Below are 14928 nucleotides of genomic sequence, written 5' to 3' on the forward strand. Positions count from 1 at the left end.
TTGATTTTTTTCCTGTTTTCAGTTGTATTGATTTCTGCTCTTTATTATTTCCCTCATCTTGCTTGCTTTGGGTTTTTTTCTGCTCTTCTCTTTCTAGGTTCTTCAGGTAAGAAATTATTGATTTGAGACTTTTCTAATGTAAGCATTTAATGCTATAAATTTTCCTCTCATCAATACTTTAGCTGTATTTCACAAATTTTCATTTGGTGTATTTTAGTTTTCATTTATTTCAGTGTATTTTTTAAAATTTCCCTTAAAACTCTGATATGGTTTGGCTCTAAATCTCCACCCAAATCTCATCTCGAATTGTAATCCCCGCATGCCAAGGCAGGGACCCGGTGAGAGGTGATTGGATCACGGAAGCGGTTTCCCCCATGCTGTTCTCATGACAGTGAGTGAGTTCCCAGGAGATCTGATGGTTTAAAAGTGCTTGGCAGTTCCCCCCTTGTTCTCTGTCTCTCCTGCTGCCATGGAAAAAAGGTCCTTGTTTCCCCTTCTCGTTCTGCCATGATTGTAAGTTTCCTGATGCCTCCCCAGCCGTGCAAAACTGTGAGTAAAATAAACCTTTTAATTCATAAATTACCCAGTCTCAGGTAGTTCTTTATAGCAGTGTGAAAACAGACTAATACAGACTCCCTCTTTGACCCGTTAATTGTTTAGAAGCATGTTGGTTAGTTTCCAAATGTTTGGAACTTTTTACGTTATTTTTCTGTTACTGATTTCTACTTTGATTCCACTGTGGTCAGATAACACATTTTGAATGACTTCAATTCTTTTCAATTTGTTGAGGGTTGTTTTATGGCCCTGGATATAGTCTATCTTGGCATATGTTCCATGGGTATTTGAAGAGAATGATTGATGATATTGTTGATTTCTTGTACGTCCTTGCTGAATTTCTGTCTAGTTGTTCTAACAATTGTTGAGAGCAGTGTTACAGTTTCCAAGTACAATTGTGGATTTGTGTATTTCTCCTTTCAGTTCTGTTAGAGTTTGTTTAACATATTTTATAGTATGCTTGGTACAGATGCATTTAGGGTTGCCATGTCTTCTTGGAGGATTTATCCTTTACTTTTATATAATGCCCTTCTATGTCTCTGGTAAATTTTCTTTGCTCAAGTGTACTTTACCTGAAGTTAAGATAGCCATTTCTGCTTTCTTTTGATTAATGTTTGCATGCTATATGTTTTTCCTTCCTTTTACTTATAACCAATCTATATCATTATATTTGATGTGCATTTCTTGTAGACAGCATATAGCTGGGGTAATGTTTTATAATATATTCCATCAATCTCTGTCTTCTAATTGGTGTATTTAGAACATTTACACTTTACATAATTATCAATGTGTTAGGGCTTAACTCTGACATTTTAGTTTTTGTTTTCCGATTATTGTTCTCTTTTTCTTGCCTTCCTGTGGGTTACATGAATATTTTTTAGAATTCAATTTTGATTTACCTGTAACTTTTTTAGTATTATCTGATTGTATAGCTTTTTCTAACAGTTTCTATAAGTATTACCTTGTATATACATAACTTATCACAGTCTATTAGTGTTGAAATGTTACCAGTTCTAGTGAAGTGTAGAAAGCTTACCACCTTTTATTCTCCTTTGTTTATAATACACTTGTCTTAAATATTATCTCTATATACATTTAGAACCACATCAGGCAATTTTATGATTTTTGCTTCAACACTGAAACATAGTTTAGAAGACTTGAAAGGAGAATGAAAATGAATTTATTTACTCAGATATTTACCCTTTCTATTGTTCTTTCTTTCTTCTTGATGTTCCAGTGTTTCTCTTTTTATCATTTCCTTTCTTTAAAAAAAAACTTTCTTAGGGGCCAGCTGCGGTGACTCACGCCTATAATCCCAGCACTTTGGGAGGCTGAAGTGGGTGGATCATGAGGTCAGGAGCTCAAGACCAGCCTGGCCAAGTAGAGACAAACCCTGTCTCTACTAATAATACAAAAATTAGTCTGGTGTGCTGGTGGGCACTTGTAATCCCAGCTACTCAGGAGGCTGAGGCAGAGAATTGCTTGAACCTGGGAGGCGGAGGTTGCAGTGAGCCAAGATTGGGCCACTGCACCCTCCAGCTTGGGCGACAGCGAGAGACTCCATCGCAAAAAACAAAAACAAAAACAAACAAAGAAACCTACTTTCTTTAGCCATTCTTTCAGGATATGTCTGCTTGGCATAAATTCTCTTAGTTTTCTTCATATGAAAATGTTTTGATTTCCCCCTCTTCATTTCTGAAGGATATTTTTTCTTATAGAATTCTGGATTGATAGTTCTTTTTTTTTCAGCGCTTACAAAATATTACGGCAATTCCTTCTGATCTTCATGGTTTCTGATTAAAAAAAAAAATCTGCTGTTGTCCTAGTTGTTTTCTCCTACAGTATGTGTGTGTGTGTGTGTGTGTGTGTGTATATATATGGATGTGCGTGTATATATGTGTGTATATGTATATGTAATACACACACATATATATGTGTGTGTGTGCATATTTTATATATATATATATATATATAAAATCATTTCTCTCTTGCTGCTTTCAAGATTCTTCCTTCGTCTTTAGTTTTCAAAAGTTTGACTATGGTATGTTTTGGTGTATATTTCTTTGAATTAATCGTGTTTGGGGTTAACTTATCTTCCTGAATCTTTAGATGTGTGTCCTTTGCCAAATTTGGGGATGTGTTAGCCATTATTTCTCTGAGTCCTTTCTGCTCTGCCCTCTTTCTCCTCTCCTGGGAATTTGGTGACATAAACATCATCTTTTGTCTCAAAGGCACTTAGACTCTGTTTCTTCTCCCCCAGTCTAATCAGTGTTGTTCTGTCTTCAGGTTCACTGATTCTTTTCTCTTCTCCCGAGGTTCTACTGCTGAGTCCATCCACTGTGCTTTTTATATTGGTTATTCTATTATTCAGTCCTAACATTTCTATTTGGTTCTTCTTATATCTTCTATTTTCTTGCTGAGAATTTCTGTTTCTTTGTGGAGACTTCCTTTTTCTTTTTCTTTTTTCATTTGTTTCAAATGTGTTAAAATTGCTTGTTGAGGCTTTTTTATAACTGCTTTTTATTTATTTTCCTTTTAATTTTCATTCATTCATTTATTTATTTATTTACTTACTTACTTATTTATTTGAGATGGAGTCTCACTCTGTTGCCCAGGCTGGAGTGCAGTGGCGTGCTCAATGCAGCCTCCACCTCCCGTGTTCAAACTGAGATTTTCCTAGTTCTTGGTAGAATGAGTGATTTTCTGTTGAAACTTGGATATACTGTGTTATGAGACTTGGGATCTTATTTAAGCATGTTTTAGCTGGCTTCCTCTGACACAGGTCCAGCAAGAGAATGGGGGAGGTTATAACCAGGTGGAGATGGAAGCACAGGCTCCTCACTGGGTCTCTGTTGACACCCTGGGGGAGGGGGCTCCTTATTACTGCAGGGTTGGGGGGAGGAGTTCAAGCTCCCTAACGGTCTCTATTAAAGCTGTGTGGGGAAAAGGAGGGAGGGCTGGTTATTGCCCAATGGAGATGGAAGTGCCAGCTTCCATCTGAGACCATGTCTTCTCTGATGCCCCCAGAAGTTGAGATGCCTCATTACTGACTGGTGATGGTAGACATCTGGGCTCTCCACTTGGCCTTTGCCGGTGAGGGTGTTGGGGGAGGGAGGGATGACACAGTTTTTCTCTATGGTGTTTGGCTGAAGTAGAACGGTTATTACCTAAAAGTTTTATGTCTTGCTGTTCTGATCCTTTGACTAGAGAGAGCAGGCTTTTGTTGATTGTTTGTTTTTAACTATACCCACTTGTGTTTTTACGTTGCTGGGTTCTTCAACTGCAAGTTGGATATTTTAGGTAAAAAACAAAACAAACAAAACCCCACAGTGTATTAGTTTGTACAGCTGGCATAACAATACCACAGAGTGGTGGTTTAAACAACAGACATGTATTTCTCACAGTTTTGGAGGCTGGAAGTCCAAGATGAAGGTGTCACAGGGTAGGCATCTATAAGCCACCTTCTCACTGGGTCCTCACATGGCCTTCTCTCTGTGCACACATGCTTGGTATCTCTTTCTCTTCTTATGAGGACACCAGTTCTGTTAGATTAAGACTTTATTTAACTTTAATTATCTCTGTAAAGGCCCTCCCTCCAAACAGAATCACACTGAGAGCTGAAGCTTCAATGTATGACTTTTCAGGGCACAAAATTCAGTCTGTAATACCCAGAGAATCTGCTGCTACGATATTCCTTGGGTTCTGAGGTCTCTGGCTGGTCTGCCTTCTTCTCTCCATCTTTCAGAGTCTTCTTACTTTTGTTTGAAATAAAACGTCCAAGTTTTTAGGGGGAAGAATGGGGAAAAGTGAATGTTCCTGGAATCGGAAGACTCTCCATCCAGAGATCTTGAAAGGGGCCTGATGTAACTCAAGTCAAAGCAGTTCTGTTTTGCAAGAGTAAGAAATACTTCTGTCTGAATTCTCATAGTCTCTGAGGACCGACAGCATAAAGATCACCCCCTAGGCCACAGAGTCGGGAAGAATATGAGATGTGCAATGGCAGATTTACCTCCCAAAAGAAGAACGTACTCCTTCATCTGGGGAGGAAAGATGCTCAGATGGGATTGGGAAAGGTTAAGAAGGTCTAAGCCCCCGAGAAAGAGCCCAGTTCATCCATCTCCTGGACTGTGAGAAGGAGGCTGGGCATGGCATAGAAATCTGACTTGTGCTAACTCCTCAGGGAATAAATCACAGCAAGCAAAGGCAAGTGTCCCAGAGAGGGTGGTGTATGTCTGGGGGTACTTGTGCACAGCAGTGCACATTAAAGAACTGCACCTGAGTCTTGCAGCCCTGCACAGAGGTACCAGGTGCTGTTTTATCTGTGCTCACCCGAGTCTCAGCCTGTAAGTTTCCAACCTCTAACGCTAGCCTCAGGGCTCCCCAAGGCCTCCTGGCCTCTGGAATTTCCACACTACCAAAGCTGTCAGCTCCCTCCTTGGGCGTGGGTGTCAGAGCAAGCTCCTCCTATTACTCAATCCCCATCTCTCACTGTTAAGCAGGGCTCCCTGAGGAAGATTGATTCACCACTTTAAAGGAGCCTCGATGTGCTCAATGAGGATGCCACAAGACAAATGGCTCCTGCCGTGTGCCTTCAGCCCGCTGTCCCGTGTTTCCATTACATTTGGGCCACAGTCATGGTGGATGAGCTTGGGTGTAGTGTTCATTTTCTGCCTTACACGATAAACTTGTCAGCATTTGACTGATCAGCTACTTATATGCAGGGAGTTCATTTGCAAGGCCACCTGGCTTCCCTCTCTGCTGTCCTGCTCCCATTTCACCCTGAGCCAGGACCTGGTTCCTGTTGGGCAGTGCTGGGATCCTGGGCCCTGCAGAGCCTGCACGTGATGGCAAGGCCTCAGTGCTTCCTCACAATCTGCCTCTCCTGCCTGGAGGTGACGAGGGCAGTGATGCCCAGGGAGCCATTCTTTCCTTGCATTGCCCAGTTGAAAAGGAGTGTGCCAGGCCTCCACCCTCCTGCCTCGAGCCTGCATCAAGGCCTGCTCCCAGCCACCTGGCTGAGCAGGCATGCTGTGGGCTGCCTCAGGAGCTGCAGTCTGCCCACTCTGTACTGGCTTTGGGGCTATTTTTAAGGAGCCCTTGGTGAAGGCAGCTACCGAGCCAGGGCTCTCAGAGTTCACCCTGAGGTACGACTAACAGGGATGAAGTGTGCAGCATTCAAGCTGCCCATGGCCCCGGCTTGGCTGGCCTCCCAAGCTGCCAGGTATCCTAGACTCTGCTCTGACCAGACTGAGCTCTTCCATGATCCTTCAGTACTCCCTGTTGTTGCTGGCTAAAGTCACATGACTGAGCTGGGCATTCATAGTCCTTGTTGATGAACCTGAGCATTGGGGTTGGATGCCTGAGATCAAATCCAGCTCCCTCCACTTAGTGGGTGATTATTATCATCCCTGTTTACAAGAGAAACCTTATAAATGGCCTAAGGTCAAGATATTTGGTTTCTCTGCTCCTGACCTATAAAGGAAGCATGACAATGACACCTATCTCATATGCATCAACGTGCATGTTTAGATTGATACCTGGCACATAGTAGGTGCTCAACAAAGGTTAACTAATAGCATCACATCATTATGTTCTTCTAGCCCCACCTAAATCCTGCATGCCTTCACCCATAAGCTGGAGGTCAAGTCGATCACTCACAAGCTCTGCCTACAAGCCCGGGGATCTGTTCCCTGGCCATCCAAACCACTGTCCCACCCCCCACCTACCACCCTGCACTATTATACACCTCCTGGCATGCCTCTCCCTTCTTCTTTGCTGATCTGAGCCTGACCCAGACCTGACCAAAGCCTCCCCAAGGCTCTGAAGGCACTGGCTAGCCTAGCAGCCTGCAGGGACCCCTAGCCCAGCACATAGTGCAGGGCTGAGCACCATGGCCATCTGCAGGGATGCCTAAGGAGGGGAGAAGGGCAGAGCAGGGGGCCTTGCAGAGAGGAAGAAGCCCTACCTTGTCCCAGCCTCACCCTACCCCCACTCCCACATCAACCCATGAAGCTCAAAGCCTCAAAGTAGTTGGTTTTTGCCCTTCATAAGGACATGGCCTTTCCCTTTCCCAGTAGCCAGCTGGGCACCTCCAGGCCCCCTCTGTGAACTGAGTCCACAGATCCCAACTCTACCTGGGCCAGGCCAAGGGAAGCACACTAAAGTCCATTACCCAGCATGGGCTGTGCTTGCCTTGTGCAGAGGGACCAGGCTCCACCCTTGCTGAGTGCTGATATGGGGAAGGGGACCAGACCAGGGGTCCAGAGGCTGCAAGTGCTGACTGTCCAAAGCATGGTGGTCTGGGAATGGCAGTGGGGTCATGTGCTGTGCAGCAGGGAATGGTGGGCAGGGGTTGGGGAGCACCTCTGGGCTCTGGTGCTATATAAGGCTAGCTTGACAAGAGTGCAGGTTCCACATCTGCACTGAGCAAGCTGTGGAGGCCACATGCTCTGCGTGTCAGGAGTCCTCCAGGGCAAGGCTGGCACTGCCAGAGGATGAGGGAGCTCAGGGAGGGCTTTCATTGGCAGAGGAGGAGAAGAAGGGCCTTGTCCTGGGCACAGCCTGCACGATGAGGAGGAGATGGGATGTGCACAGGATCAGGGAGGGGCAAGAGGTTGTCTCTGAGGTCCATGCAGGGATCTGGGGAGGGAAGGAGGTGGCCTTGAGGGGCAGCAGAGGTAAGCCATGGAGCCCGCGGTGCCGTGTTTAGAAATTTGGATTCTCCCTTGTGGGCAGTAGAAGCGGTTTCAGGTTCTGAGAGGGTAATGTGGTGACTGCATCCGCTTAAGGAGTTTACAAGAAGGGGAGTTTCACCAGGGCCTGGGCTGGCTCTCATTTATGCTTAGATCCTCAGGGCATGGCCAGATCCTTGATGCTGATGAGACTGAGGCAGGGAAGTCCAAGAGGCCATGCAGAGAGTGAGGAGGCATCCTGTCCATATAGGGACCAGGAGGGGTTCTGAAAGCACAGGGTTCCCAAAGCCTCATCCTCGACAGGAAGGAAGAGAGGATGTCCCAAGGCCAGGCTGGCTTCCCAGAGTGGAAGGTCTGCTGTGGGAAACATCTCGTTCCCCAGAATTTGCAAAAAGTGAGAGAAAGGGGATGCATGGGGCCTGGAGACTCCTTTCAGGCAAAGGCATCTGTGGACACTCCTGGTGAACTTGGAGAATTCACCTGGGCAGAGCAAAGACCAGTGCAGTTAGCTTCTGTGTACCCAGCAGGCATTGAGAAGACCTAGGGGATAGTCTTAAAGATTGACTTACCACCCTGGGAAGGGGAGCTGTCCACACGCCCGAGGAAGGCAAAACGCAGGCGAGAGCTCCCACCGTCATATCCGCGATCCAGGCAGCAGGATGGAGGAAGGTGGGAAGCAGGACAAAGAGCACATGCTAGTTATCTTTGAGGAGGTTCCCCGGAAGCTGTTGTGTAGTTTTTTGAGATCTTGCTTGTAGAATTTAGACACCTGGTTACCCCTAGCTGTAAGGGAGGCTGCGAAGTATAGCTCTAGTTGATTACCCATGTACTAAGCTAAAAACCAGGGAGGGGTTCTACGAGCAAGGAAAGGACATGTAGTGTGCAACTAGGAGTATCTACCATGTAATGCACTTTTGCCTGCAAATGCCATGCACCCCATCTTCCCACACACAGAGCACTCTCACCCCTACTGCCTCATCCTGTCCCAGCATCCAGCCCCAAGGTCAAGCTCTCCTGGTGATATGCAGTCCTCACCATTGGGTCTTGAAGTGACTCCTTGGAATTTTAAACCAATATGTTAAACTTTGGGTGGATTTTTTAACTTTTGGTGAACTTGAAACCAAGAGGCAGGCTGTGCACTCCCACACCCAGTACGGAGCAGAGGAGAGAACATCGTCAGCACAATGGACTCCTGTTTGGAAGAAACGGGAACAGGCAGCGGGAGCAGGCCTGGCCCCAACAGGTCCTGCCAGGTGGGCTTAGTGAACCTCCCTCTGCCCCATGGAGGAAGCTGCCAGGGAGGGCAGCTTCTGGTGCTCTCTGGGAGGAACGCATGTGTCCTTAGTGAAGTCACATCCTCTGTGCCTGACTCCCGCTCCTGAAGAACCGTCCTTGTCTGTACTCTTCCAGTGCCACCGGGGAGGGGGATTCCCTTTTGAAAACTGCTTCCTGTAGGAGAATGTCTAGAGGAGCCTGGGAATTGGTAGAGGCTAACACAAAAGCCAGCTGTGGGCCAGGCTTGGAGCTCCTTTGGATCCATTAGTCCAAAACTGTTCCTATGAGCTCATCCACATGCAGGTTCGGAGCAGCCTGGCCCTTCTGTCTACAGCTCTGCCTCCGAACCAACAGCTTGAGGGCAGGGAGGTGAGCAATACACTTCCTTCAGGTTTTAATGTGAAATTGCCTAATTTTAAAATTGCAACAACTGTTTTGAAATTGCAGTTTAGATGTCTGAAAGTCATAGTTCAGCACAAACAAGCATGCCTACACACAGATGTGGCTCACAGGAGCCCGAGTGGAGGGTGCTGTTGGGTGGGAGATTAGGGGACCCTCCACTGATGTGGGCTGACTTGAGGGTCTAAGCATCCCACTTCATCTTGGCATGCAGGACCAATAGCCCACACATCTGGGGGACAGCTAGTCACAGCTGGAGGGCAGGGCTCCTGCAGGGACCATGCAAGTAAGTTGGGATCCTGGGATAGGACAGAGGCTCAGGACACTCTGGCTCACGTCACTGCCCACCCACAGTGGGGCAGGGTGGGGGTCAGGGCCACTCAAGACCTGGGTCTTGGTGTGATCCCAGAAGATGGGGCTGCCCTGTCCTGTCTGGGGCTCTGAGCGGGGAAGCCTGGGCTGGAGTGGGACAGGTGCTAGGGCTGTGCCTGCCTCCCCTGCAGACTCCACCAACCGGGACTCGCTGGACATGATTGAGCGCTGCATCTGCCTTGTGTGTCTGGATGCGCCAGGAGGCGTGGAGCTCAGCGACACCCACAGGGCACTCCAGCTCCTTCACGGCGGAGGGTACAGCAAGAACGGGGCCAATCGCTGGTACGACAAGTCCTTGCAGGTAAGCCGTCCAGGTGGCCCTGCAAGAGCACAGCCATGCCCCCAGCAAGAGAGTGAGCAGGCAAGCGGGCACAGCCCGGTGCCTAGGCCCGCACGTGCTTGCATCTGGCAGGCACACTCACTGGCTTCTGTTGCCCGAGAGGCTGGGTCTGAAGGGTCAGGATTGCCGGAGGGGTCTGAGATGCGCTGTTGATGTCAATCTCTGGACCAGCCAGAACTTTTCTCAGGAACCAGTGGCTGAACTCAACTCAAACTCCGTAACCTTCCTGCCGCCTGTGCCAGGAAGGTCTGGGCCACACCTGAGGCCCATTTCCCATCACCCATCACACCTGTCAGGTGGGGGTGTGCCAGGAGTAGGAGAGTACAACAGCCCCACTGAACAAATCCTTAATGCATTCTGAAAGAATAATGTCTGATGCCCAGAGCTGTCAGCTTTTTGGATGTCCACCCCCATGGCCTGGCGATTTCAACATACCTCCCTTAGTCCCTGAGAAGTAGAACAGCCCAGCATCTCCATGGAAGAAAGATCATAAGTGAGATAAAATAACTCATATATGTTCATTTATATGATGTCAGCCTAGAAGCAAGAAATTTATTTTGGCCTAGAGAAAAATACCCGTGCAGACAGGACGAAGTCAAGGTCAAATCATTCATTCCCGTTCTGCCATCTTCCTTTTATTCCCCCAACATGCCAATCCTGAACCTAGTCTTGTTTATTTTAAAGTCACTACACTTTTATATTATATGCCATATAGTATAAAACAGCACGCAAAAACAAAACATCTCTCTACTTTGGGTTAGCAAAGCTCACATTGATAAGCATATCTAGACAACATCTCGTTTTCCTTTCTCTCTGTCCCTACATTCTGCAGGTTTTCCTTTTTATTGGTTTGCATACTGGTTCCGTTATTTCTGATATGCTCTCCGGCTGCTGGGCCAGCTGTTTTAGCCTCCACAGTGGTGCTAATGGCTTATCATCTTTCACGGAGCAGCTGTCAGGGTGAACTGATATAATACATACACAGAATCTGGAACTCAGCCTTGGTAGCAGTTTTTAAAAGACACTGCTTTCCTTCCTTCTTTCCTTCCTTCCTTTTAGTGACAGGCACAGATAAGTACTAATGTGGGGGTGGGCACAGCCCTCCCCACCGTCTCTCATGGGTTAGTCTATGCTGACCTCCAGGTTCTTTTTGTCAGCAGGACAGATTATCAGGCGAGCCGGAGAAGCCAGCAGGGCTGCATGGACCCGAATTCAAGATGATGGAGAGCTGGTCTCAGGACAGCAAGGCAGGGGACACTGGGGGTGGGAGGGGAGGGTCTGCAAGGGGTGAGTTTGGGGAGAAGCTGTGGAAGTGAGTTTCTTTGTAGAATGGGAGTAAAGATCCAGGGATCTGACACACAAGGCGAGAGATTGAGAGGAGACCAGGAGAGAGGCAGCTCGGGACATGTGGAATGGTATGGTGCCCTGGTAGAGACTTTAGTAAAACTCCAAAGGTTGCTTGTTTTGTTCATTTAGAGATAAAGAATGAGTATCTCTTGGGTGTGGTGGGCTACTAGGCAGCCTGCTTTATTTGCATTACACTTTAAATAAAATGAAAAAAAAAAAAGGAAAGAAAGAAAGAAACGTGACAGAACATAAAACTTGAAAATAAATTTCTAAAACTTAAAAATCCTAAATTTTCTGTTAGATGTTTAAAATATTTCCTAAGTTTTCTATTGTAAAATTTAATTATAAAATTATGAAAATAAATTATCTACATAGGTAAACAAGTCACAATGAGTGTGTGCTGTTGGAAGAGAGAGACAATTAACTTCCTCATTATAAAAATAATAATAATGACAAGAAGTCATATTCTCTGCATTTAATCCTTCATCTTGCTGCTTCTCCCTATGGAAAGGAAGCCACAGGACTTCCAGAGGAAAGAGTATTTTGATAAAGACAGCAAAAGCTCTGGATATTTTAACTTTTATCATGGACATTTTCAAGCATATTCAAAAGCAGCATGTACATATTGCCAACCTTGGTTCATTTGTTTCCTCCAGATTATTTATTATTTATTTACTGCTGAATCACGTTAAAGCAAATAATTTCACCTACCAATACTTCAAAATAAAGCTCTCACAGATAACGATGCTTAAAAAAAAAACAAAATTTGTCCTCATTATTTTCTCCCACTATTTTTGTGCACTAGGTATGTTCCTTTCTCAAGTCAGCTAAATAGAGTCTTTGTAAAGTCACACAAAAAAAGTCGTAAGTAATCTCTACAGCTCCTATGGATCCTTCATACAACTCCTCTCCAATCCGCTTCTCAATCCATGAGCTGGGCCTTACCGGGTCTGTTTTCAAGGACAGTAAACTGAAGTCCAGAGAGTTGACATGTCTCGTTTAGGCTCTCATGGCTGCAAAACTTCATGTGGGTCTCTGACTCGAAGCCCAGGCGGCAACTCGTGGAGCATCTTCCGTATCTCTTTCCTTCACTTCATCTTTCCTTCACTTCTTCATCCTTTCTTCGCACCTTCTTTACTTCTTCATCCTTCTTTCACTACTGTCAAGGGATATTTTATTTCTCCCTAGGAATCTGCTTACCATCCAAAACAGACTGTTATTTTTCATTGTCACTCATTCCACACAATTATTGACCATCAATGGTGGTCAAAACAAACAGGGTCCATCAGACAAATAGTCACATAAAGCACTGCAGGATGGTGCCTGCGATGCGAGCTATGACGGGAAACAGGGCTGAAGGGCCTTGCCCATCCCCTCAAGGGCAGCTGCGCAGATGCGGGATGAGCTCCTCAGGAATCCCTGGACTGCTCAGTCAGGGAACTTGGGGCTCCACCTTCACTGCCCAGAGCCTTTATGGGAAAGAGGTCGCGAGTGCAGAGCAGTCTTGGATTCTCATATTCTCAGGCCACTGCAATCATGTGCAGTGTTCTCTTCAGGAAATAATGTACTCTGGTGTCCCTGGAGGAGAGGAGCCCTGAGAAGCCAGGGGCCTGACCTGGGGCCAAGGGGCTGCTTTGCAATGCTGACTCTCTCCCATGGTCGCCCACTACCTGTTTCTTGTTGCAGTTTGTGGTGGGCCGAGACGGCACCTGTGGTGTGGTATGCGAACACTCCCCATTCGATGGCATCGTCCTGGTGCAGTGCACCGAGCATCTGCTCAAGCACATGTGAGTCTGGAGCCCAGGGATGCCATGCTGGGCCGAAAAAAATATGGGTGGTCGCTGGGGGCTGTGTCAGTCTGGAAAGTGTCTTAGCAAAAGATGAATTTGAAAAAAATTGTGAACTACATACACACACACACACACACACACACACGATGAATTTGAAACCCAGCTTTGAATGAGACATCATGTGCTTCATGGGCCATGGATAGGAGGCAGCAGATTTATGGCAGTCAGGGAGAAGTGTGGCAAGGAATTCTCAGGAACCTCTGCCTTGAGAGAGGGGAAGCCTACATCGACACCTATTGCTTATCCTGAGTGAGGACCAGGCCCATGGCTGCCCCAGCACACGGGGAGTTCTCTGAGCCTCACTCTTTCCAAATCCCAAGGCTGGGTCCCTCCTTAGCTTCCCAGCAGGGCTCCTCTATGCCTTAAACACACGGTGTTCCTTCCTCCATTCCCAATTTTACCCATTGTCTCCTAGAATCTTCTCCCTGCATCCAAGTCTTCAATTTCTTCCACGAAACTCTAGGGTCATTGAAATCTAAACCAAGCCTAGTAGGCACAAACCTTGTAGAAGAGAACAACACAGCTTGCTCTTAAATTTCTCTCCAAGTCTTCTGTAAGGGTGTAACATGGTCTAATAGGAAAACAATGAAAAGAAATAATGGGTTTTGGAGTCAGGTGAAACTGGATGGAACCCCGGCCCTGCCACTTAATGATTTTGGTGGAGGCCTCAGTTTATTCATCTGCACAGTGGTTCAGGGGCAGCTCGTACCCCCTGAAACTCCGTGGCCACAAACACCGACATCTAAGATGATTGCAGAGAGCAAAGAAGCAATGCTTCCCACAGCTCTCTGGCCGCAGAGCCTCAGGAGGTTGCCTCTGTGCCCGCAGGACACAGAGCAGCAGGAAGTTGATCCGAGCAGACTCTGTCAGCGAGCTCCCCGCCCCCCGGAGGCTGCGGTGGAAATGCTCCCCGGAAATTCAAGGCCACTTAGCCTCCTCGGCAGAAAACCTTCAACGGTAAGGACAACCGAAGTCTCCTTCAAGGGGTCACCTAGGGACCGCCCTGCCCCTGCCCACTAGCTCCCAGGGCTCCCTGGAAGTTTCCAAAGACCCCGGCTCCTCTGCCTCCCCTTGGGCTCCACCTCTTCCCCATCCCTCATGGAAATGTAGTCAAACTAAAGGAGAGATAAAACTCTGGGGAAATAACCTTGCTGAAGTATCCATCATTTCCATAAAATGCAAACGCAGGGCTATTTTTTTTTTTTTTTTTTTCAGTTTCACCTGACTGAGCAGAGTCAAGGCCGGGAGATCATCCCCTGCTTTCGGGGGGAGTAAAAAACAACTGGTTTGAATAGGTCATTTGAATTCAAGCTATTTCAATTTGCTTGAATTTACACTGCAACTTGACAAGGGGGTCTTTTTCCCCAAGGGGAGGGGGCCATTCAGGCCCTAACGGGACCCAGGGAGGAGGGTCTGGGGCAGCAGGGAGCAGTGGTGGCAGCCGCATCCTGGCAACCATGTCTGCACTGTAGCTGTTGATTCTCCCATTCAGTAAGCAAACATCAATGCATTCATTCACTGGTTTGCTCATTCATTCATCAAACATATGCAGAGCTCTAGTGTGCACCAGGCCTGTGGTAAGTCTCTGAGAACACAGAAAGTTAAGTACCATGGGACCTGCACTCCATATTTGAGTGGAATAAGTAGACTCCCAGGCCAAATCGTGTGATACAGTAAGATTAATGCCAAAAGAAGAAACAACCATGCTGACCTGAACCCACAAAAATATAGAAGCTGAACTCTGTCAGGACTGTGAGGGAGGGCCTTGCAGAGATGGGCCTTGAAGGATGGATAGGAGTTCATGGTGCAAGCAGACGGGGAAGAGGCAGAAAGGCAGCTTCTTCAAGCTTGTACAGGTTCATAATGATGAAGGCTGGTTTGGAGACCAGCAAGTGAGAGAATGGCCAGAGCTGGGCCACAAAAAGGCAGTTGGGCCGCACTGTGATGAGTGTCACTGTCCTTCTGTTATGGGCCTAGAGCCTGCCCTGCCAATGGTAAGGAGCCGCTGGAGAGTTCTGTGCAGGGGGTATGGGGACGCCCCGAAGGAGGCCGTGGGAAGGGCACATGTGAGCAGGACAGAGTGTGACCAGGCTGGGAA

General features: G+C 47.0%; 1 protein-coding gene across 1 annotated transcript in view; it reads left to right on the top strand.

The window, feature by feature from the left end:
• Positions 1–14928, top strand: part of LOC105486642 (choline O-acetyltransferase) — a 52842-nt gene that overhangs the window by 23274 nt on the left and 14640 nt on the right. Inside the window, exons 9-11 of the mRNA XM_071068721.1 lie at positions 9425–9594; positions 12667–12767; positions 13659–13787. Of these exons, the coding sequence (XP_070924822.1) occupies positions 9425–9594; positions 12667–12767; positions 13659–13787 (400 nt within the window). The remainder of the gene's footprint in view (positions 1–9424; positions 9595–12666; positions 12768–13658; positions 13788–14928) is intronic.

The sequence above is a fragment of the Macaca nemestrina genome, chromosome 9 (genome assembly GCF_043159975.1).
Source record: "Macaca nemestrina isolate mMacNem1 chromosome 9, mMacNem.hap1, whole genome shotgun sequence".
NCBI lineage: Eukaryota > Metazoa > Chordata > Mammalia > Primates > Cercopithecidae > Macaca > Macaca nemestrina.